This window comes from Acanthaster planci, linkage group LG08 (assembly GCF_054643075.1).
Source record: "Acanthaster planci isolate LZ-2023a linkage group LG08, COTS_SCS, whole genome shotgun sequence".
NCBI lineage: Eukaryota > Metazoa > Echinodermata > Asteroidea > Valvatida > Acanthasteridae > Acanthaster > Acanthaster planci.
The window spans coordinates 10925305-10948817 of record NC_141784.1 but is presented as its reverse complement, the minus strand read 5'-3'; the positions used below and the strand labels follow the sequence as shown (position 1 = coordinate 10948817).

At 43.3% G+C, this 23513-nt stretch overlaps 1 protein-coding gene and 1 long non-coding RNA gene across 3 annotated transcripts; both read left to right on the top strand.

Moving 5' to 3' along the window:
* Positions 1-167: 167 nt before the first annotated feature.
* LOC110989232 (alpha-1A adrenergic receptor-like) lies at positions 168-5585 on the top strand. Its single transcript, XM_087140517.1, has one exon. It carries the CDS (start codon positions 1994-1996, stop codon positions 2948-2950), a length of 957 nt encoding a protein of 318 aa, XP_086996643.1. The 5' UTR covers positions 168-1993; the 3' UTR covers positions 2951-5585.
* Positions 5586-6577: 992 nt separating this feature from the next.
* On the top strand, positions 6578-23373 carry LOC110989238 (uncharacterized). Of its 2 annotated transcripts, none has more exons than XR_002599584.2 (2): positions 6578-8403; positions 19715-23373. It is a non-coding gene; the product is annotated as an uncharacterized LOC110989238 (long non-coding RNA). The 2 variants fall into 2 exon arrangements; XR_002599583.2 differs by lacking the exon at positions 6578-8403 and adding an exon at positions 19333-19487.
* The last annotated feature ends 140 nt before the right edge of the window (positions 23374-23513 follow it).

Below are 23513 nucleotides of genomic sequence, written 5' to 3'. Positions count from 1 at the left end.
GATATGGTTGGCTGACGATTCACAAGTTTGCAACCTGTTGGCCAATCACAATACGCGAAATCTGTCCACCCTTTCCAAACGCGCATCGAAATATTTGCCCCCTTTAAGGTCAACCATTTCTTCATCATTGAGAGGACGTTGGTTTTAATTTTTCTATATGTTTTCGCTTTGGAAAGATTTTAAAAACTAGAAATCAATGAGGTTTAACCAAAATTCGTAAAAGAGGAATGCTACATGTACTAAGCTCCACTCAGTAGAACTAGGTCAGACCAACAAGTACCGGTTTCGTGGAGCACTATAGACCACCGCTGTGTTTGATGTAGCTTGGCCAACAGGGCAAATATTGTTTCAGTTCACGAAACACAAGGTAGGACTGTGTTTTTTAGTTTTTGACCTTGAACTGAAACAGTGTTTGCCTGTGGGTCAAGCTACCCTTCTTCCTTCATGATCAAACACAACATGGTGTATTGCGTGCGATACTGCATGTACTGTGCGCTATGTACACTGTACACGTGCATGTACACTGCACGTGCATCGTTCTGGCGATGACGTCATCCAATCGGCTTTGGCGCGAACGGCCAAAAGGGAATTTTTTGTGGGCGGGGAAAAGCAGGATCTTTTTATTCATTTTGCCGCCACAGTTAATGGGGTAAACATTAAATTTATGATATTTTCGAAATGGTTACGTATTTATTGTTATGTTGAAATACTTTACGCGAATATTTTCTATTTCTGTCACCTTTAACATTTCAAATATGGAAATGTAGTCAAATAGCTGTTTACCCAAGATTACACATTGAAAATAAACCTATTTGCCATGACTGATTGGTTTAAGTTTGGTTTTTCTTCAGGTAATTGCATTTTGTATGGGTGGTAAATGAGTGTAAGTACACACGCATTTGGTTTTTGTCTGTTGACCCAGAATTTCCTCAATCATGACCCTTCCAAAAAAAGTTGCAGGGTCGCTTACTGCTGTGTATTTAAATCACCATCGAAAATTTAGGCATGTAAAATCTTTCAAAAACTCGGCAATATTTTGTTCACAAGCAGTGCTACATTGAGAGATGGCATCACAGTTTTGTTAATGAATAAAGGCACCATATGTACGTTTTTTGGGTGCGCTGCGTATACGATGCGTTCATGCGTTTCAATTTCACGGACATCCAAATCGATTAAAACCATTAACATTGTGTGCGTTGAGTTCGGCCGGACGGATACGTAACACTTGGCGCAAGTGTTTTCGACGTGCATAATGGAAAGGCACCTTAATAGAAATCTCAGCATAAAACTGAACGCCAAAAGGAAACAAAACTTGACAAGTAGGTTACATGGGGCACAAACGTGCCTTCTGGAGGTTTGTTTTTTAGAAATACCATTGAAGCTACCCGTTCAACTTCAAATCTTCGAAACCGCGATGCGGTCCACATAACAAATCCCACTCCATAAAAAGTATGCAATACAGAGCAAGCGATGACATATTTTAATACTTTCCTGCTCACTATTGAGGCATCCGTCAACAACATTAACTCAGAAGTTCATTGTTAAATAACATGTCAATCTCCATTTAACAATTAAGTTATTGGTAATTAACATGTCAATCTCCATTCGTGGTACACCAATAGGAACGTTCAGTCAGGCTGCCGCTTCACTTAGACACTTCAACATCAGTGTCATGTTGACGTGAAGGATTTACGAGCAGATAGGTTCTAGTAATGAATACCACGCTGAAGGACCATACTGTACTCGTATACTCTACCATGTTATATGGCCAGAATTCAAGGTTTAATTAATGTCCTTACTGGATATGGCACGCTTCATTACTCCTGTCACTGCTTCATTTTGTGTACCATCTCGGATCTATCCATCCATTATACCGAAGACTAGTTGATGAATCTGGAGCCAGAACGAACGGCGGTGAAAATAATATACCAAGGCATCGTTGGAGAGCTGAGAGTTTGGTGGAGGTTGAGATCGAGTTACCGGATAGAGGACCATGGCAGATCCCCTGCTTGTCCGCATTATCAACACTTCCCTTGGTGTGATTGGCCTGATCGGAAACTCCATAGTGGTCAGCGTTATCTTCAAGGTGAAGTTCATGCACACACTGACCAATGCTTTAATCTGCAACCAAGCCGTGGTGGACTTACTCGGCTCTCTCTTCTTGATCCTGACCAGTAACATCGCGGTCTCCGGCCCCCTTCTAGGCACCTCAGGCTACCACATTGTTTGCCACCTCTGGCTGTCTAAGTTTTTCGTCTGGTCCTGCTTTACCGCCTCTACTGTCAACTTAGTGTCGCTCACTTGCGAGCGCTATGTAGCTATCGTGTACCCGTTCAAATATGTAACCCTGTATACCAGAAAGTCTGTCGCGGGCATGGTGGTAGTCACCTGGCTGATGGGACTCATCCTTGGAGTGGCCTACGCAGCAGCGGGAATGACCTTCGAAAATGGTCAGTGTTCCTCCACCACTTCAGTCGGTGCCCAGGCGCTCAACATCATTCTCGTCGTGGTCCAGTTCTTTATCCCCGCAATCCTGATGGTGTTCCTCTACTCGCACATGACCGTCACGCTGAAGCGAAGCGCTGAACGCATTGCTGCTATCGCCCCGACTGTGTCGGCCAACTTGGCCCAGGAAGATTTCGATAGCTCAGGTGCAACCCGCTCTGAAAACGCCGAGCAGTCGCTGCTTCGAGCCCGCCGCAACGTCTTCAAGACCCTCTTACTAGTATTCGTCACCTTCCTGGTGTGTTGGATGCCAGCTGAGGTCATGTTTACCATGTTCAACTTCGGAATTGACCTCAGCGGGGTCATGCACGTCGTATCTGTCTCTCTAGTGGCCACCAATTCGTGCGTCAACCCCTTCATATATGCCCTTAAGTACACACAGTTTCAACGAGGATTTCTTTCTCTAATTGGACGAAAAGTCCAGGCCGAGGTAGGCATGCTGTAAACCAAGCCCCTGAAGTAGTTAATCGTCAGCGGAACGCCAAACCACAGCATTTAAGGCACTTAATATCTTTACATGAACTCTGATTAATTAAAAAAATCCTCATCATTTTTTTTTGGGGGGGAGGGCATGGGGGCTTGGGCCGTGTTGCCCCCCCCCCGGATTCTGCCCTTGGATATAGCAAGCTTTAGCAATAGAGTGATGGCTACAGGAGATAGACTCCCTGTAGCGATTCAAAAATCAGCCCTCTCAACTAGAATGTGAAAAAAGAGCCGCTGAAACTTGCTGATCATCGATGTGAAAATGACGTTAATCAACAATGTCGTCTGCTCGCTTGTGCTTTGTCTCGGATGACGTAAGTGCCCCTGGATCAGTGTTTTAAGGCAACCTTGAACATTTTCTTGGTCATTGGTTTGACATCACAAACATGGTTCTCATTATAAGTAGCGAAAAAAAAAACGCCCAGGCTGGGAACACAACGCAAGAACAGTCCCGACACTGGACTATGAATGGACGTGCATAGATCCAAGTAACTCACAATACCGTGCGCATCTCTGCCGCTGACGTATCTCCTTCAGAATAGATTTCATGAACAACATTTGCCCCTCTCTCGCGCCCTGTAAGTGCGACGATCGACACCCCATTATTAGATGGTGCTGTTGTGATAATAATGTCGCAGATAATGTTGTTGAAATGGTGGACTGTTATGAAACAAGCAAGAATCTTTCACTGGTGTTTACATTTAAGCGTTTTTAAACAGTTTTTATGTGTGAAGCCGACGCATACTCTCAACCGTTTAGAAATAGACATGCATTATAAAGCGGCATTTGAAGGTCTACTGCTGGGTTTAGGTCTTTGATGGTAGCTGCAAATGAGTGGATACACGCTGAAAAAACATAGCTCTGCAGGAAATTTACCTGGTCATAAAATTATACAAACCGTTTTTATTGCAGTTAAAGGTAAACTTCGAAAGTGGTTTGTATACATATACATGCACATGTCTACTCTCTCGCTGCTTTGTCATCATTTATTCTGCTTTTTTATGAGAATGAGGCCCTAAATGACCCGGGATTGGCCCACTGAGGGGTGTCTGCAAAAGCAATGGTTTGTGATCCCAAGACTCATCAGTTACTCAAAACTTGGGATTATATTTTCCCAGTGGAGTAAATCTGTGCTGGGATGGGGGATGACAGGAAAATTTGAAAAGCGGGGGGTTGAGGGGGCGTTACACAATATGATTCTCTAATAGAGGTCGATGTTAATGATATTAATGTTCATTATGATGTATTTATAATGGTATATATATGGCTTTTTACATTGTCTTTCCTTTTTGAGTGATTCTGAATGCATTTTAGTCGTTGAAATTCTGCAAAATTCTTCACCATCCACTTTTATTTTTTGGCTCACACAAAAAAGTGTGTGAGTGGGTGGATGGGGGAAAATATCCCTATCCCCCGGGATTTTCGCCCATGCATATTCCTTTTCCAGGCTTTTGGCGTCCCCGCTGCCAATGCGGTTGTGCTTGCGAACTTGAGGTGTCATATAGTGATGTACAAACAACTTGGTACAGCGAGCTCATTATGAGGACCAGTAGAAATGGTTCAAATGTGGGATACATTATGCAGCTAGGAAAAATGGGTAATTTATCGCTATTTGTTCATTTGTTTTTAAAAAAACTAGCTATTTGTGTATACATGAGCACAACTATGTGAAATGCATGTTGCTGTGTGTGGGGTAAAATGTTAAACCTCGCGAAGTCGCTATTTAATTACCAAACAACCCATTCCGAGTAGCATATGTCCGGTATCCTGTACGCGTGCTGTTAATGGTATACCAACTATCTAGGTGGATTTGTTTATTGTGCAACACATCAACTTTTCATTTTACTTTGAATGGTTTCAATTCTGTATGCACTTTTCATTGTTGTCTAGTATACATGTACTGCGTTGTAATTAAGTAAAATCTTTTATTCTTTTCTTTTGGAAATTAAGGGTAGTTTTCGTATCATAAACAAGACCTGAATTATAAATTTTACAGTATCTTTTTTACTTGTTAGCTCTTTGATTGGCCACGATCAGAGAGATGATAGCTGCAGATGCGCTTGCCTTCTTCTTGTGTATTTTCCTGCAAGCCTCATCTGGATGAGATTCTAAGCATTTCAACATAAATCAACAGAACCTCAGTTTGGTCTCGAAAGGAGCCACGAGATGTACATCTCAAAACAACTTTGAGGTGGATTGTAGACATGGCAAACAGGGAAGGACCCATCACTCAGATATCCCGGTGAGGCACCACCGGCACCATGTGGCACCATTATAAAACCGCCGTGAATATTTCTATACCTGAATATGACTGAAGATGCAACGATCTGCACGCTATTAGTCAACAATGTAACTTTCAAAGAGGGGCTCAATTTCAACCGTGATTTTGAAAAAATGTGGCCAAACAACGGGCAAAACGATGGATGGCAGCGCATTCAGTGCACATTCCGCTTAACGCTCTTATGTTAATTGCCTGTATTTGTATATACCGGTATATGTGCCCTCTAAATAGTTAGGCCTATGTGCACATTTTTTGCTCTTCGGTACTGCCAATAATAATAACAATTGCTAATAAAACAGAGCAGAGCTGTGTGGTGGAAACAAACACAGCTTGAAAACACTAACAAGATTTGAATCCAGCTGTTTGTGAATCATTACTCGTGTTTTTCAGGGGAAACATCACGTTTCTAATTTTTTGGTACTTTTTAAAAAAGCTGTCGGCGCTCTTTCAAATTGTGTTATCTTTACTTGTAACTTGTAACTAATGAATTTCATCGGAGCTGTACTTGCAGTGCACCGATAGTGTGGGTTTGAAATGAAAGAAACACTCGCCAAGGTATTTGAGGATGACAATTTGTATGTTATATTACGACCGCGCCGGCCTCTAATGCTACAGTCTTTAAAGAAAGACATTTGATGAAAACTTACAACTATTTTTCCTCGATGCAGTGAGTTTTTTTTACAATATTGGAATAGCGATTTTTCCATATTTTTCCAATGAGCCAGCGTTTACAGTGAGAACAAGCACGCATCGAACGCTAAGAACATAACGGCTGGTTATCGCTAGTCTTGTGTTAGAATTACGCCTGGTAATTACATCTGTAAATCGGTTGTATGTAACGAAAGGTGATCTCAACATTTTCACTGCATTTTAGTTCCGTCCTCCCACGTTTCCCGGTTGCATGTACTGTATTTCATCCCGAAAATGAGAAGTGCTGGCCTAAAAGAGTATCACCTGGGCATGGGCCCTCAATGAGCCTATGCATGTTATCTGAGCTGAGAGTTTGCATAAGGGCTCATGAATTTGATGAGGGCCTGTAAAAATGTAATGTGTATTGAAGCTTTGAGCACGAGCTTGTATTTTGGATGTGAACGACATTGGTCCTACTCAGTGAAATGGGGTGAAGCCATCGTTTTTTACGCCCGATAAAATGTCTATAAATAATAAACATTTATCAGATTGTCCCCAGCTTTCAACCACAAAAGTGACAAAACGAAAGTATGTCTTCATCAAGTACTCCTGATGTCGTCAATTCCAATTATATGGGAAGTCGGCGTTTATGAAATGATATTCAGAAAGGTAGTTGACGCGTCATTTCCATATCAACCTTTTCGATTTACCTTATTGAACAGGATTTATTTCATTGTAGCCATTTTTTAAAATTGCTTACACAAATTTCAATTGCGTGTCTTTGAAAAATGTCAGAAGAGTTTCAGCAATCACCTGAACGTAAACCTCAGTACTGCTCGATCGACGCTGTTTGTAATCATAATTTTATACCTTGTTCAGAAAAACTGCTTGGAAAAGGCCACCATCATGCTGATGCGATAATCTAAAAATCACGGTCTTAATGTTGGCAATACTGTGGGTGACACGACAAGCATGGACCTACTTGTCAAAAAATTATCCGCCAGTTTTGCTCAAAGGCCTGTGTGAAAGCTGTGATTTATTTCTTTTTAAATTAAGCCAGTCTAAGTATGTTTACTTTCAAGATAGAGATGAAAACTCTTTTTTGGAAACAAATTCCAAACAAGGGGCTATAAACAACATTGATACCTTGTACATGACAAGTGCCCTTTTCTCCATAAGTGCCATTTTCCCTCAATAAGTCCAACTTTTCACATTATATTGTAACCATATGTCAAAATCAAGCACTGATCTGTGATTTAAAAGGTCACGTCAATCTCAAAAACCTTTTTCTGCTTTAAACAGCGTTGCCATCGAAATTTCATGTTATCCCATCTCTAACCCCGTTTTTATTTTATTCGAGCAAGGGCAAAATCACCTGTGCTTTTTTTTCAGGAAGGACGCCTCTTTTCACCCTAACCCTGCCCCTAATTACATTTATAATGACCTTGCTACACCACTGCATGATTCCCGTATTTAGGTGCTGAAAAAGCTGTGGAGAATTTTTTAAAATCAACAATCATTCTCAATATTCAAACATGGATACCTGATTAACAACTGAAAATAGAAACCTGTAACTACTTTTAAAAGTAATTTTGGTTATAACAGTCGAATTCAAGACTGCACACAGACAGACTTGCTACGGAGATGTCAGGCTTTTATATTAGTGCGTAGCGCTCTTTGGCTGTCTGTCTCGACATCCTATGACACGCACATGACACAGAGCTCAGGGCGCCTCAGAAGATGCAAGTCCTCTTCACACGAATTCGTTTTTTTTGGGGGGGGGGAAACAAAGCGTATCCGAATTGAATCCTCATCGGGATTCAATTCGGATACGAACAACAAAAATCTGGAATCTTAGGCCTAATGTGAGGACGGAAGTATATGCGTATTGTGCGTTGCCACTGCAGTTATCCGAATCTGATGTTTAGAGCTAGGTCTAGGTCTTCACTCCATTGCAAAACACGCGCAGACGGGCAGACAGTAGATCTAACCGTAGCTCTGAAACCCGTCTCGGGAGACGACCTCGGTCTGCATGTACATGTACTGTACATGTATTATGAGGTTGTGCAGGGCAGCCAATTTAGTAGCCTTGGTCGAGACGTTGAGGGCGCGCTTCATGATGGCTGCCGCTTGACGTCGCGAGGCTGGTACGTACACAAACAAGGTTGAGGGTGGGCTTCATGATGAACTTGACGTTGCGAATAGTTATCAGTGATACGTACTTGTACTTGCACACGTCTGTAGCTACAAGCCAGGCACTCCGTGAATGACGTAACTGCGCAAAACTCACGGTGCATCGAAAACCCGCTTTCAGAATGGCGGACCGACTATGGACAGGCACACTGCAAACAACACGTGGGTGCGGTGGCACCGCACGTGCACGTGTGTAGTACATGTATACTGAGCGGACGGCGGTCGCTTTAATCCGTTTATTTTCGCGACTTCTCAAGACAACACGTAAGAAATTAATCTGAGGAATCGCTGGCACACCTACGTGATATGGAGTAAGTACAATGTTTGATACTCTGGTTGAAATGGTTAATTCTGAATTTAGCTCAGTTTGTAAATGGTTTAGGGTAAATGAATTTTCACTAAATCTTAATAAAACTAAGTATATGCTGTTTAGTAACTCTGCCAGTGAACTTCCTGATGGGCTCAGGATTAATAACTTCAGTATTGAGAAAACGGATTGCCTTAACTTTTTGGGATTGGTAATTGATTCCGGATTAACTTGGAATAATCACATCAATTATCTGTGTCAAAATATTAGTAGAAATAATGGTGTCATTGCTAGAATCAAACTTTTTGTTCCTTCTGATGTCTTATTTTCTTTGTATAATACCTTAGTAGTGACATTTCTTAACTATGGTATACTCGCTTGGGGAAATTGTGGTGTTAATAATATTGCCAGGTAACTTTGTCTATAAAAACGTGTTCTTTTTTCAAGATGTATTTTGCATTGGGGAGATGTTAATTTATATAACAGGTTTTGCCCTTACCCAACGTATATATTAATAAACACTGTATGCTCAGTGCTTGTCCGAGAGCTTGCGAAAAAATTAACAAGCTTCTCGGGTGGGACTGGAACCCACGTTGCATGTTGCATTTTGGCTCAAAACGCTCATTTCATGTATGTACAAGGGACCCATATTCACAAGCTTAGCTTCTTTTGGGCCCCCTCTCAGTCTTCACTCTCTTGTCAAACCATTTTTGTAGATATTATGTACATGTATTTATTTGTGAACACTGTGTAAATAAATGAATGAATGAATGTATTTTGCTTTCATTATTCCACACTTACACATTTTACAGAAATAAAATGTTAAATTTCGAAGAATTTATGATTCTTGAAAAGAGTATGTTTACTTATGCCTCCAACAGCTTTGGGCATTTCATTCAACTCCCACTCAATTATGCTTAAAGAACAAAAAACAGCCTCATCACGTGATCACCTCCGGTGCCCTGAGCACTCACTCCTGCATGCACACCAGTGCTTCTTTGCGGAGCATCTGAGAAAGTAACATTATGCATAGGCCTACCATAGAATGTCAATATAGAGAGACCGGGATTGAGGGCAGGAGCGAGGCAGAAGTAAGTGTCCTCATTTCAAGAATCATAATTTCTTAAAAATTTACATTCTTTCTCATTCGTATACTTCTGCCTCCAAACACTTTTAGGACAGATTTCTAAAGCAGTGTTAAGGAGGAGGGAGGCAGTCACTCAGTATTCACTACACCTCTTACCGCCAAACATAAACATGGAATAAGCACCAATATAAAAAATACACAGAAAGGACAAAATAATGGATGTGGTCCTTACCAGTTATTTCTTAATCTTGATGCTGCAGTAAAACCGCAGCATCGCTGTTTTGCTGAAGTCAAAGCCACTAGGAACACTGTTTAAAAGTGCAATACTGCAACGATGCTCCAGTTAAGGGTTCAACAAGGGGATTCCTGTAAATTTAAGTTCCATGAGGGCAGTAACGTCCTGGGGGGTTCTTGTTAAATGCTCCTTTCAGGAACCTGCAGATGGTCTTGTGCTGCCTAGTACATGTTTTCCATTAAGACCATTATGAAATCTACAAATGGATGACCTCAAAACATCTAAAGTCCTGTAGGCTAATCCCTTGTCTAACAAGGATTGCAAGAAGGAGCAAATCTCACCTTCAGGGGCAGAGCATGGATTTGCACCCTGTTTAAGACACCAATCTTGAAATAACAACCACTGTCTACCATACACCTCCTTGGTGGCGGATCGAACATCGATCTGGATTGTGTCAATAACTTCATCCACTGTTGCAGAAGATATACCAGAGCTGGAAGTTGAATTTGGATGTCCACTAAAAGGCCCAATATTCTCAGTAACCATGAACGCCGGGGCCAATGTGGAGCTATGAGGATGACCACGCACATGTAACTATCTATTCGGTCTAGCACCAAGTGAATCACAGTGATCGGGGAAAAGGCATATGCCATCAATCCGTCTTAATTGAATGCCAGACCATCTACATGAAATGCCTCTCTGTGGGGAACTCACATGTCTGATGTCGCAAAGAGGTCTATTTCTGGCTTGCTCTTGATCTTGAATATAGACCTCACTACTGCAGGGCACAGGCTCCACTCGGAGTACACCATTGTCTGCCTGGATAACTTGTCAGCTAGAACATTGAGTCCTCTGAATGTTTACTGCTGAGAAAACGAGGTGATTCTGCACACACCATAGCCAGAGTTTCCAAACTGCCATACAAAGGCTTGGAGACTTGGTTCCCCTCTGGTTGTTTGTATAAGTCCCCACTGTGGAATTGTCCGACTTCACTAAGACATATTTTCCCTTCAGGAACAGACAAAAGTGTTGGCAAGCCTTCATCACCGACATAATTTCCTTCATGTTGATGTGCCAAGAATGAAGTTCCTTCTCTGAGTAGAGACCCCGGACAAACTGATTCTCGACGTGGGCTCCCCAACCATAGTTGGTCGTTAGGGTCACATCCGGCAGAGCCCTTACCAGGGGGACCCCATTTCTAAATTCCTCTCTGATCTCCACCACTCCAGGTGTTGAAGAAGATGGTCATTGATTGGAATCAAGGCCCCCAGATTTCTCAAGGCCGGGCGCGAAAAGTGGAGTAAATGTAACTAGGATTGGTCTCAAGTGAGGTCTGGTCAGCCAAACTACTTCTATACAGGCTGCCATCATCTGAGAAGTCACAGAAACTCCTGTGCTGTAGCCCGATGCTGAGTCATGAACTTCTGAACAAACTACCTTCCTCCCCTGGGGAAGACAAACTGCGTTGATTTGGTCTTGAAGTGACTGCCTATATAAACAAGGTTCTGACTGTGAGTCAAACTGGACTTCCCTCTGTTGATTAGGAAACCGCAACTTTCTAACAGAACCAGCAACAAGTTGACTCCTTGAGCTCAACTTTGCTCGGAGCAGGTATTAACAGATCGTCTAAATAAGGGAACACGTGGGCACCTTCCACTCTTGCTTTGGCTACAACCGAAGCTAGAACTTTGGTGTAAACCCTCGTTGCCCTACACAGGTTGCCATCCTTGGTAATCGGAGCTTTCCTGAGCTTTGACCTAGTATTGTCAGCCCAGTGGGTTTGCAGCAGCCACCTGTAGCACCTGGCTAATTTAGTGTTGGCAGCTTTCCTCACTTGAAGGTCCAGCATGTCAAAAATGGCCTCCTGTGCCGTACTCAAAGACCGAGATACAGACCTAATATCAACCAGGGCCTTCAGATCCTTCAGACTCTGTTGGTCAAGAGTGTTCTGAAGGAACTCCTCCCATTTTGAGATCTGTTTAGAAGCCACTTCCGAAAGCCATGACTGTGACACCACACAAGCCATATCAATGTAGGCCTCCTTCTCAATGCTCATAAAGCAGTGATCTGCCATATTTATTGACTTATCAGGGAGTTTGGGAGCATTGATGTTGAACCCAGGAACGACACATCCAAATTCATTAGCCAACAAGGGGTCGAGCATCATGTACTTTCGACAATCTTCCCTATGATTTTGTAACGAACCAAAGTGGATACCTTCCGGATTCCCCGACCATAGCTTGTCAATCAGTTTCTTATGCCCGGCTGCTAGGGGCAGGAGCACTTTGCCCTGCCTAGTCTCGAATGGAGCTGAAGGGATCTCGGGTCTTCTCGTTCCTCAAAGTGAGCATTCTTAATGGGAAGGGAGCGCGCTGCATCCTTGACCACTTCAAAGAATGTATCAGTGTTGACTCCAGATTGTCAAACTCCAATACAGACCCCTCATAATCATGGTCAGAATCATGAGGGCCTACTCCCACTGGACTAAGCATTCTTGACCACTTCAAAGAATGTATCAGTGTTGACTCCAGATTGTCAAACTCCAATACAGACCCCTCATAATCATGGTCAGAATCATGAGGGCCTACTCCCACTGGACTAACTGAGTCGCCCTGGGAGGAGATGTTGATGTTCTCTTGCGTTGGCCTACAACCACGCTTGAAGTTGTCAGTGGAAACCTGAGACACAGACTCATCAAAAAGCTTCTCCGGCTGAGGATGTAACAAAAGTGAGTCGGCCCTATCACTGTCACGGGTGAGATCTTGATGGTTACTGTCATGAGTGCCCCCATGTGGTACACTAGTAACTTGTGATGTACCAGAGCTAATGGGGCCCCCCACAGGGACCTCTGGCTGATTGCAAACAGCACCATGAATCCAAGAGGGCAGCCTGTTCGGCCAAGGGGCCTCTTCTCCCAAGCGAGACACTGTATGAGGGGCAGAACCTCGGAAATTTCTGGGCCAAACCTTTCATCATACTATGCATCATCTGCTGCATACATTTTTCAAAGTCAGAGAAACTTTGCTGGAATTCAGCCCTGTCGACATACTGACTGACAGGAGCACATGCCTGGCTATGCTGAGACTTGTGTACAGAGTGAGATGCAGCTTCACCCTCCAACCTTTTAGCCGTCTTTTCCTTGGCCTCACAGGAAAAGGAGGCCCACAAGACATACTGCCCATTTTCTGACATAAATCAGAGCTATGCCTGCTAGATCCGTAATGACACTTAAGGCACAATGCATCTCCCAGCAGCAGCAGTTTTGCAATGACTTAGGAACAGCCTTGGTAACCGGATTGGGTCATATGTGATGGCATTGGGGCCTTTGGAACTTTGCACTGTCTTGGATGGGGCAGGGGCTATACACTTCTGTCTCTGTGACTGAATACTCAACATCACCTCTACATAGCCAAGCTGTTTAGCCATCTCTCTGTGCTTTCCCTGATATACATGTACTTGGTCTCAGCCAGACCTTTTGGACAGACATAAAACTACAGGGACACAGCTGTGGAGCATTAAGTGAGCTGGCAGCACAGGGTCCAGTTGGCCTTGGTGCCACTGGCCCAGGAGTGCGTATGTATGATTAAAGGCACCCCTGGGACTGATTGTTGTTTTCTTTTTTTGCCATACTATTTGCACTCTATTCAAGTCCAAATACCGCTGCATTCTGATGTGTGTTGAGCATGTTTTATTGCTCATAAATTTTGTGTCGTAGACAGGATGTGGTGTTGGAGTGCAAACAGTGTTTTCTGTGGCGAGGTTTGGTAAACCCCCATCAGTGGACAACGATAGAGGAAAGGCAGCTGGCAGAGCCATTGCTGATATCAGCAGAACACTGGGCTTTGGAAGCTTCCTAGGACCGGAACTGGGTGCTGAGTGGTCATGGTAGCTTGGACATGATAAACTGTCAAGGCCATGTTGCTTAAGTAGTCCCTGTTCTGAGGCAATATGGCTTGGGAAGAGGGGGTTCAGCAGCTGCATGCACAGCTTGCTCAAAAGATCAAGCTATTAGAGGCAGAGCAAGAAAAAGCACAAGGGGCAAGTGCAGAGCGTGCTATTTTGGAAGCTTGTCTCAAGGAGGCAGGTCTTGGTAATAAGGAGGTATCCCATCCACATTACCTCAGCCGGGAGCAGAAGGTTGAGAAGTATGTGGCTAAGGCTGGGGACATTGATGTTGCAATATGGGTAGAGGATATGAGAGAGGCCATACTTGCGTGTGAGTACCCAAAGGCTGAGGCTGCAGATTTGTATGGGATAACCTTCAGGGTAACGCAAGACTTGAAATAAGATATCAAGGAGTGGAGGTGAGGCAGGACCCAGAGAAAATCTTTGTATGTCTAATTCAGGCATTTGGGCAACGTGAATATGCAACCGAGATGCACATTGAATTTTACTGCCGTTGCCAGGAATCCACTGAAAGTTTGCAAAAGTTCTCTCTTGGATTGATGCGATTGTGCAATACGGTCCAGCGGCAGGACAGTCGTGTATTGGATGATTGTGAAGGCTCCCTTAAGGGCCAGTTCACAACTGGAGTGTGCGATAAAGGGTTGCAGCATGAGCTAAGGTGCCTAGAGATAGAGGATCCTGACTTGCCATTCGTGGAGTTCCGTGACTGCGCTATTCATTGGCTTGGTGAAGATTCCCCAGGGAGTTTCCAACAAGCAGTTGTTAAGGAAATAGGAGCGCAACCTGCGGAATTCACAATAGAGAAGATTGATACCAAAAGATGGACCGTGGCATGCGGGAAAGGAAATGGCAGGTCCCAGGGATTATAGGCAGTAATACTTTTTATAAGACATCTGGAGAGATACAAGAGTTGGATTTCGGTACTTCAGTGGCTGAATTGGCCATAGTTGTACAGTTGTATTCGGCACCACTCCAACAGGTTGAGGTATCTAATAGTGATGGATGTGTGAAAAACAGAGATAGGGGGATAATTGGTTTTAGTCAGGACAGCTAATGAAAGACCAATTCGGATTCCATCCAGATCTATGGCGGTAGTAATGGGTACTGGCTAGCATCATCAGGTGGCATACCATGCTCTCATTTAACAGGTTGACTCATCTCGAGGGTCAGTTCCTCGAGATGTATTTGTAATACTTTCCTTCTCTAGGCTGGTTGATGGTTGTGTACCTATGCGTGTTATAAACATATGGGAGGGGAGGATGCTTTGCTACAGCCTAGGGCTTGTATTGGGGTCATGTGTGAGGTTATTAGAAAGACGGAGGCCAGGGGGTGACTCAAGTGAGTGACAGAGAAGATCGTAGGTGAAGTCCGTGCATGTGTAGGGAGTCAGACCAGTGTGGACAGGCTTCTTGATACTCTTGACATTGGAAACCAAGCAGTTGTCTCAGCTCAAAAATGTGCTAGAAAAGCATATTCAGGCTTTTAGTCTGCATGATAGTGACCTTGGGTTTTGTTTCAAAGTGACGCATATCATACCCTTGATCGACAAGACCCCTGTGAGACTGCCTCATTGGCACATGCCACCTCAGTTACAGCCAGAGGTGAGAGAGAACACATGAAGAAATGGCTCGACAAGGGTATAATTCGGCCAAGCAGTAGTCCATACACATCTGCCTTAGTACTGGTCAGGGAGAAGGATGGATGTCTGAGGCTATGTGTCAGTTACAGATAGCTTAATGCTAAGATTCTTCCTGATGCGTACCCACTCCCACGAATCAAGGAAGCCTTGGAGGCAATGCATGGTTCTCGTTATTTCAGCTCTCTTGATCTTGCATCAGGCTATCTGCAATGCGCAACGGAGGAGGGCGACATGCACAAGACAGCATTTTGGGTTGCTAGAGGAGGGTTGTATGAATTTACCTGGATGCCCTTTGGGCTGTGTAATGCCCCAGCCAGCTTCCAACGTCTAATGGAGGCCTGTTTGCAGGATCAAAACTACCAGACTTTGTTACTCTATCTGGACGATGTGCTAGTCATATCTAAAAGCATAGAAGGGATGATTGAGAGGCTGGATATGGTTCTTGGAAGGCTCTCTAGTTTTGGTTTGAAGATCAAACCAAGCAAGTGTCACTGGTTTTGGAGGCAAGTAATAATTTTAGCTCACGTGGTGTCAGAGGCTGGAGTAGGTGCAGATCCAGAGAAGGTGCGAGCAATCAAGGAATGGAGAAAACCACGGGACGAGCATGAGCTTCGGTCTTTTATGGGCCTAGCAAGCTACTACAGGCGGTTTGTTCTAGGTTTTGCTGAGAGAGCTTCCCCATTTCACGCACTTATGAGGAAATCATCTCCAAAGCACCGCAAAGGGGCCAAACCCAAACCTCCTCCAAGTGTGCCCTTCATTCAACGCTAGGACTCCAGCTGTAAAGGTGCCTTTCAGAAGTTGAAGGAGTGTCTGATGTCTGCCCCTATTCTTGGTTTTTCAGATTTCTCAAAGTCTTTCATTGTTGAAACAGATGCCAGCTTTAGTGGGCTTGGCTCTGTCCTCTAGCAAGATCAGGAGAATGGGCGAGTGGTCATTAGCTATGCTAGCAGGTGCCTGAAGCCCACTGAGAGAAATGATGTTAACTATACCTCCTTTGAGCTGAAGCTGCTTGCCTTGAAGTGGGCTGTTGCTGAAAACTTTAGGGACTCCAAGTCCAAGGATCTCCAAGGATCGAAGTTTGTAGTGTTCACGCATAGCAATCCGTTAGCTACCTGAAAACAGCAAAACTAAGGCCGACTGAGACATGCTGGGCTGCGCAGTTAGCTCAGTTTGACTTTGAAGTGAAATTCAGAGCAGGCCGTAAGAACGGCCGTGCAGATGCACTGATTAGGAAGGCTACGCATGGAAGTAGTGCTGTTGGGGTGGAAGCTACTCAGGTGGCCATTCAGGAGTGTATGCTGTCAACTTATGCTAAGGTAGCTTATCAAAGGCTGTGAAGGGTTTGATGGTGGAAGGTGTGAACAAAAGTCGGTGCACTTATGCTCAATGGAAGCCACAAGTACACTGCCGTTGATCGCAGGACAGGACATGGTTTAGGCAGACGGGAAGTTCCCCGTCTAGGAGGCAGATAGCTCAGGCACCAAAGGCTGTCAGGAAGCTCCTAAAGTTTTGGACACTCATAGAGGAAAAACAAGGTGTGTTGTATCAGGTGATCAAGGAGAGGGGCCAGAGAGTCAAGCAGCTGCTACTTCCAGAGGTGTTCTGTGATCAGGTCCTTCAAGAATTACATGATTATGCTGGTCATCAGGGGATGGAGCGGACTTAAGCACTAGTTAAAGCTCACTGGTATCGGCCAAAGATGGTAAGGGACATGGATACTTGGTGTCGATCCTTTGAACGATGCACCCTTGCAAAGGCTCCAAGACCTAAGGTGAAACCAATGATGGGAAGTTTATTAGTGGCTAGGTCTCTTGATTTTTTAGCTGCACAGTCTTGGAAAAGGCCACTGACAGGTAAGAGAATGTCTTGGTAATGACAGATGTTTTCACCAAGTTCATGAAGGCAGTTCTTACCCGAGACCGAACTGCAAAAACAGTGGCACCCGTTCTGGTCAAAGAATGGTTCACTCATTTTGGTCCTCCCGCCAGAATCCATAGTGATCAGGGGTGCAATTTTGAGAGTGCTCTGGTCAAGGAGCTATGCAGCTTGTATAGGGTAGACAAGTCTAGGACAAGGAGCTACCATCCAGAAGGAAACGGCCATTGTGAATGGTTGACAATGCATCATCAACGGTTCAATGCAATACAATGCAACCTTACATTCCTCACCTGGCTATCCCCCATTCTATTTTATGTTTTGGAGGGACCCAAAGCTGCCTGATGATCATTTTCTAGGCAACATCAGTGATCACTCTGATGGGTATGGAATTGATGAACGGGTGGCAGGCCACCAAGCCCGCTGTCAGCATGCCTGGGATCTAGCAGGTACTCGAGCAGAGGCAGAAGCTCTTGCTCGAACCCAATGCTACAATGTTAAAGCGGGTGACACTGACCTTCCTCTGGGGAGAAGGGTGTTTCTAAGGAATCGTGGTGTATAAGGAGGAAACAAAATTCAGGATATATGGCAGCCAACGTCGTGTAAGGTTATTGGCAGGCCAGATCCTAATGGTAATGTCTATGTAGTACAGCCCGCTGACGGCTTTGGGTTAAAGCGAGTAACTTCAATCAAATATTCTGGATGGACATCAACTTGATCTGCCACTAGTAGGGTGTTAAGATCTGACTGCTAGACCAAGTGATAAGGTCCAGGCAGATTGGTCTGATACATCAAATGAAAAGGTGGATGATGCTGGGGTGGGATAATTATCATTTTTTTCTGTTTTCAAAATTCTTTAAAAATTCCTGTCTTCATTTACTGGACACTTACACCCATATGAAGGACTGTCTGGTTTCTACTATAATCTGACAGACAATATCCATTGACGCTGGAGTATTTCAGCCAGGCCTGTTGCCTTGTTAGCCCAGATTTGCGGTGTTACGGAATTTTCTTTTGTTCCTGAAACTGGCACAGTGCGCTGCTGACCTCTTTTCCATAGGGGCCAGATTAGTGTGCAGCGGTAGTGTGTAGCTCATCCTGCGGTGGTGGAGTGCTTTTGTCCCCGGTGGTAATCCGCTCATGCTAAATCCCCAAGCCATGGTGTACTATTTCAAAACAAGGTTGGATTATCTCCACTGTTGAGAGTGAAAAAATGTTGGTAATGCCCAGCAGTCTGGTCTTTTGTTCTGAGTACGGTCTTTTGTTACAAGCCCCAGTTCCCTTTGTCCGATTTCGGAGACCCCGGCCACATGTATAAACATGTGTGTATTACATGTCCGGTATTACGTGTATATTACATGTCCGGGACTGGAAACCCCAGCGGCTAGTGGTTAAGGCACCCCTAGTGACTGATTGTTTTTTTTCTATTGCTATACAATTTGCACTCTGTTAAAGTCCAAATGCCACCGCACTCTGATGTGTGTCGATCGTGTTTTATTGCTCACACATGCTTTGGGATTTTTGAGTACTTCTTTCATACTTGTTTTTTCTAATGCTTCACAGCCAATTCTTTTACAGAGCAAATTTACAATTGTTACTTCATCATTTGCTGAAATATTCTCCCCCAGGCATCTGCTGGCAGGTATGGGAACTGATACAGTGTGTACGACCCCCACAAACTGATGGACCACTTTTTACAAAGAGTTTGGTTTCCCATATAGCACTGAATCATGGCTTTGGCTGCATTTACAGCCATGTCAACCTTCTTAGAGGGGTCACCTCTGAACTTTTTTTGAAGGGCCACAGCTTCAGCATGGGGGATGAACTGAGGTTATCGGCAAAACAGTCCTGCAGTTTGGTCTTTGTAGCTTTCATTGGTCTGGGAAACATGTCTGGACTAGCTGATGGCCGCGCACAGAGATCTGTTTAAGAGAGGGGGGTCAAGTACAGTATAAATATTCAATATCCATACCTGCGTCACTTTGCATGTAGGACTTTAAACCACTTGCTAAGCATCCATCAGCATCAGCCGTAACCCTGTTTGAGGATCTTTACAGTTTGCCAGTTTCTTGGCATATTGACTTCCCCCTTCATGTTCATCCCCCATGTTGAAAGTGGCTCAGGAACGAGTTGCCGTGCATTTCCCAGTGTCTGTCTGTGCACCTGCCTATTTCACATTTTTTTGTTCTGCATCTGTTGGAGAGATTATATAACCCAGATTTTGCTGGAACGGTGGTATCCATCACAGAAAGGAGCCTCTGAGCACCTGCAGCTGCAGTGCTGGTGTTGTATCAGACCAACTTGCAAAGCCATGTTGGGGTTGCAGTCCGCCTCCCCGTCCTGGTATATGTTATGTCGATGTAAATTTTTTTTTTCCGGTGTGGAATCTACACCTTTTGCACGCTAACATCTTCGATACACCCAAATCTCTGTGTTCTTCAGCACTATGCACATCAGGTTTACTGTCACAGCGTGGATTTGCTTTTTTGATGACTGATGGTGGCCTGCTTTCCCAAGTTGCCTGCTGCGTCAAGGTTAACAAAACAGTATGTTTCCCTTTGTCTTTGCAGCTGATGGTCTTGCCGGTGGCCGTCCCGCTGGCGGTGATGCTGCAGTTCTTCAATGAGGGTTGTTTCATGGCATTTGGGTGGAAGTAACATGACTGACCTGGTTGGGGCATCTGTGGGAGTTTCACAGAAGTATTCCTGCTCATCTTTGGTGACTGCCAGTTCCCGCTGCTCATATGTTGGCCTGATGTAAACTGTTGGGGACCCCGTTTTGAGGTGACAATTTTGAGGAATGTGTTTTTGAGGTGACTAGTTGTTGCCTTTCTGAAAAACGTCATCTTCTTCTTGTGTATTCCACACCCAGACCGTCCCATGTTCCAACAGTAGATGGGATAAATTAGATTTTTCCCCTTTACAATAATACAACAGGTCAACGTTACATGAGGCAGCTAACACTAACAGATTTGTAATCCGAGGTGTGTTTTAAGTACAAGTGAATAAACTTGAAGGGGCTCTGTAGAATTTATATGTAAGTTCCATTTCCTTTGCTTCCCTCTGAAGAGGTTATGGGGGCAGGTACTGTAAGTAATTAAACCCTAGTAAGATGTAACTGTAAGACAATGTATGTCATGACCCTGCAGGGGACTGTAAGTCCAGTAGTATGGCATTTCCAAGGCCAGGTGTACTTGGAATGAGGAATGACTTGTTTTACTAGAGGACCTTTAGTCCTGGTAAATTGTACATCATATGGGACACCTGTTACCATGGTGTTGTGATAGTCATGTTGTAAACTTACCACAAACTGAAAGCAATCAAAGGAAGTCTTTGGATTGTCTATTTTGTTAAACAAGGAATCTGTGAGCATGCATAAACAATTCCCACTTCAACCTTCCCTATCTCCATATACCCCCCAGAAAGAAAACAAACAATCTGTGCTCAACCCTATTTGAGTAATCCCAACCCTCACAGGCATTTCTAACCCTCAATGACAATTTCTAACCCTACTTATCAGAGTGGAGACAAAAGCCAAATGCATGAGGAGATTTTAGACTGCATGATACATGTATGTGGGAAAGGGGAACACCACAAGTGCCAGAGTGCATGCAGACAAAGCACAAGGATGTTGATAGTACCCTTGACATTCAGGCCTACTTCTGACCTGTGACAATCTGTTTTTTTGTTTTTGTAAATGGAATTTGGTTCAAGTAGTCTTCCTCTTGTAATAGAGGTATGTGGGGGTGAAATAGCCAAAAGTAGGGTGTCTACAGGTTGCAGGCCAGTAAATAAGCTCAAAATTGCCTGTGCTGGCCAAATCACAATCTGTAGGCTGTCAAATTCTCTGTTATTTGAACATTTTGTGGACCATGAACTTGGAGATTTGTTGGGGAAGAAAGGTGAAGGCTAGCCACAGGAATGTCATCTTGTGTCCAAGTGAATTTTGGATGAAATCAGTGCCCTAAAGTGGTCTATTTTATATTATAGAGTGTAGGCATCTGTTTTCAAAATGGCTGCAGGCTTCACGACTGTTTTTTAGGGGTGATCTTTTGTGGATAAAAATATCTCAAAAAGTCACAGGATAAGCCACAAAAAATTGGAAGGGAAAGAAAAGATGAAGAGATGAGCTTTAATTTGCCGTGTGTTTTGAACCCCCGAGAAACTTGTATTTTTGGCATATTTTTAAAAATGGGGGAATTTATCACTGTTGTCTATGCCGGGACTTCATTTACTGGTCTTTACGCATAAGGAGTGTTTTACATGCACGCTGATTGTTGAAAAAAATCAGGCTTGGGACGGCCAAGATCTCAGCTGTGAGATGGTATAAAATAACCCGGCAACTTCTGGGTTAACACTGGAATAAAATTGACAAAACTTGATGACTTTGATTGGCTTCTCCTGGCAATCCTGGCTGGAGGAATTTCCGTTGTGTCTGCTCCATCAGAGGCTCTGCCATAAAATGCTGACCAACCATAGAGAGCGCTATTACCATTACATGAAGCCTACTACATTACATAATGGTAATGGAAAGATTAAAGTGAAAAAAATAACTCAACACTGCCTTAATCGCATAAATGGAAAGAACTGAATGCTGCCTGAATTCCCTGATTTACATCACAGAAGTAGTGCCCCCACTCATCCAGATAAGCTGACAAATTTATGTTTATAGCAAGATACCGAAAATATTCTCTATAAAATTAAAAAATACAGAGGACCTGACGTGTCAATTCTAGCAGAATCTTTTTCGAAGTTATGTGTTCAAGTTTCAACCAACACAGTTGAATTGTTAGTGACACGTACATGATATAAAACTGAATATTTGGAAATGTAAATATGAAAAGGTTTGCAATTACATGTTTAATGTTTGACCTAAAATATACTGAAATACATGCAAGGTCTGAATATTTTGTGTACATGTGTTCTGCTATTAACATATTGAAATTTCTGTTTTGTTATTTAAATATATTTGAATGTGCCCTCTGACCTTTTTTGAAATTGCACAATCCTAACCTTTAAATATAAGTTCCGAAATCTTATCTATCAAGAGGCCTGTGGCCTGGTGGTTAGCTAGCTGGCCTGCCAGGCCAGGGGACCCCGGTTCAAATCCTGGGGTCCCCAGGAAAAGAGGTTTTTTTTTTTTTTTTTTTTTTTTACTAAGTTTTTTAACAAAATTGTGCATGCCCACCTGGAATTGAACCCAGGTCCTTGTGCATAGCAGTCAGTGTCCTTAACCGCTATGCCACGGCACTTTCTTGAAGAAATGTGTTCGTTTCTAAATCTTAAACCTTCCATTATTTGGACTTAGAATATTTTTCAGCCAAACTGTGTACTGGAGATGGGCAAGGGTGAAAGTCCTGGAAGTCTGAGAGCTGACAGGAAGGGTAGAGTGGATAGCTGAGGGCTCGGGACTTTCAGTATTAGAGCTCTGAGGATCCCATGGGGTTGAAGTACATAGCTTTAATATTCCATATTGCTATTGGGTTTATTGTAGCCCTTACAACATTGAGACTAAAGGCTCCAAGAGGGAACTTTATATAAGGAGCTTGGAAGATGTTTAAGACTGGAAGGGGTTCCATGTGGGATGAGGCTGTAATGTAAAATCTAAAGGTGGAAACAGATGTACCTTGTAAAATGGTCCTGATTAGCAGAAAGGTAAAGTGGCAATGTACTACAATTTTACAAAAAGACATACATGTACAAACAAGTTGTTCTGTTAGTTTAAATAAATGAACATTTATTTCACTTGCAAATAAAAATTAGCTGGCTATAGCAATAAATGGGGATTGTTTTAAATACACAAAGCATTTTTTCAAGGTAATATTTTCAAATGAAACAAAGTTCATGTCAGTACTAAAAGGTCCTTAGAATGTACTAAAAGGTGTTTAGACAAAAATATTGTTAGACATTAATTGGAAAAAAAGAATATGCTAAATTTGTTGGCTGCAAAACAATAGTTTTATGACTAAAAAATAAAAAACTGTTTAAATCAAATATGTCTTTCGTGCACAGAGCAAGGCCCTTAGATTGTAGTCAAAAATTACATTTTTGCAGTAATGACCTTTCAGTACTGAGCCAACAATTGCGACTTGCAGTTCTGTGATAATTTTAAGTGAACTTCAGACTTTTTTCTAATGCTCTGGCAAATGTGAATGTACAACATGAAAAATACAAAATGCACATAGTATTTTATCCAAGGAAAAACTTATAAAGATGAACAAAGAAATTGACTGGAGCGGGATTTGAACCTACGACCTATGGAACACTGTACGAGCGCACTACCAACTGAGCTATCCAGCCCTATGTCGGTGGTTCTTCCCATTTGATAATATCTCAGTTCGGTGGGGCGAACTTGTTAAAAGTGAGGTTC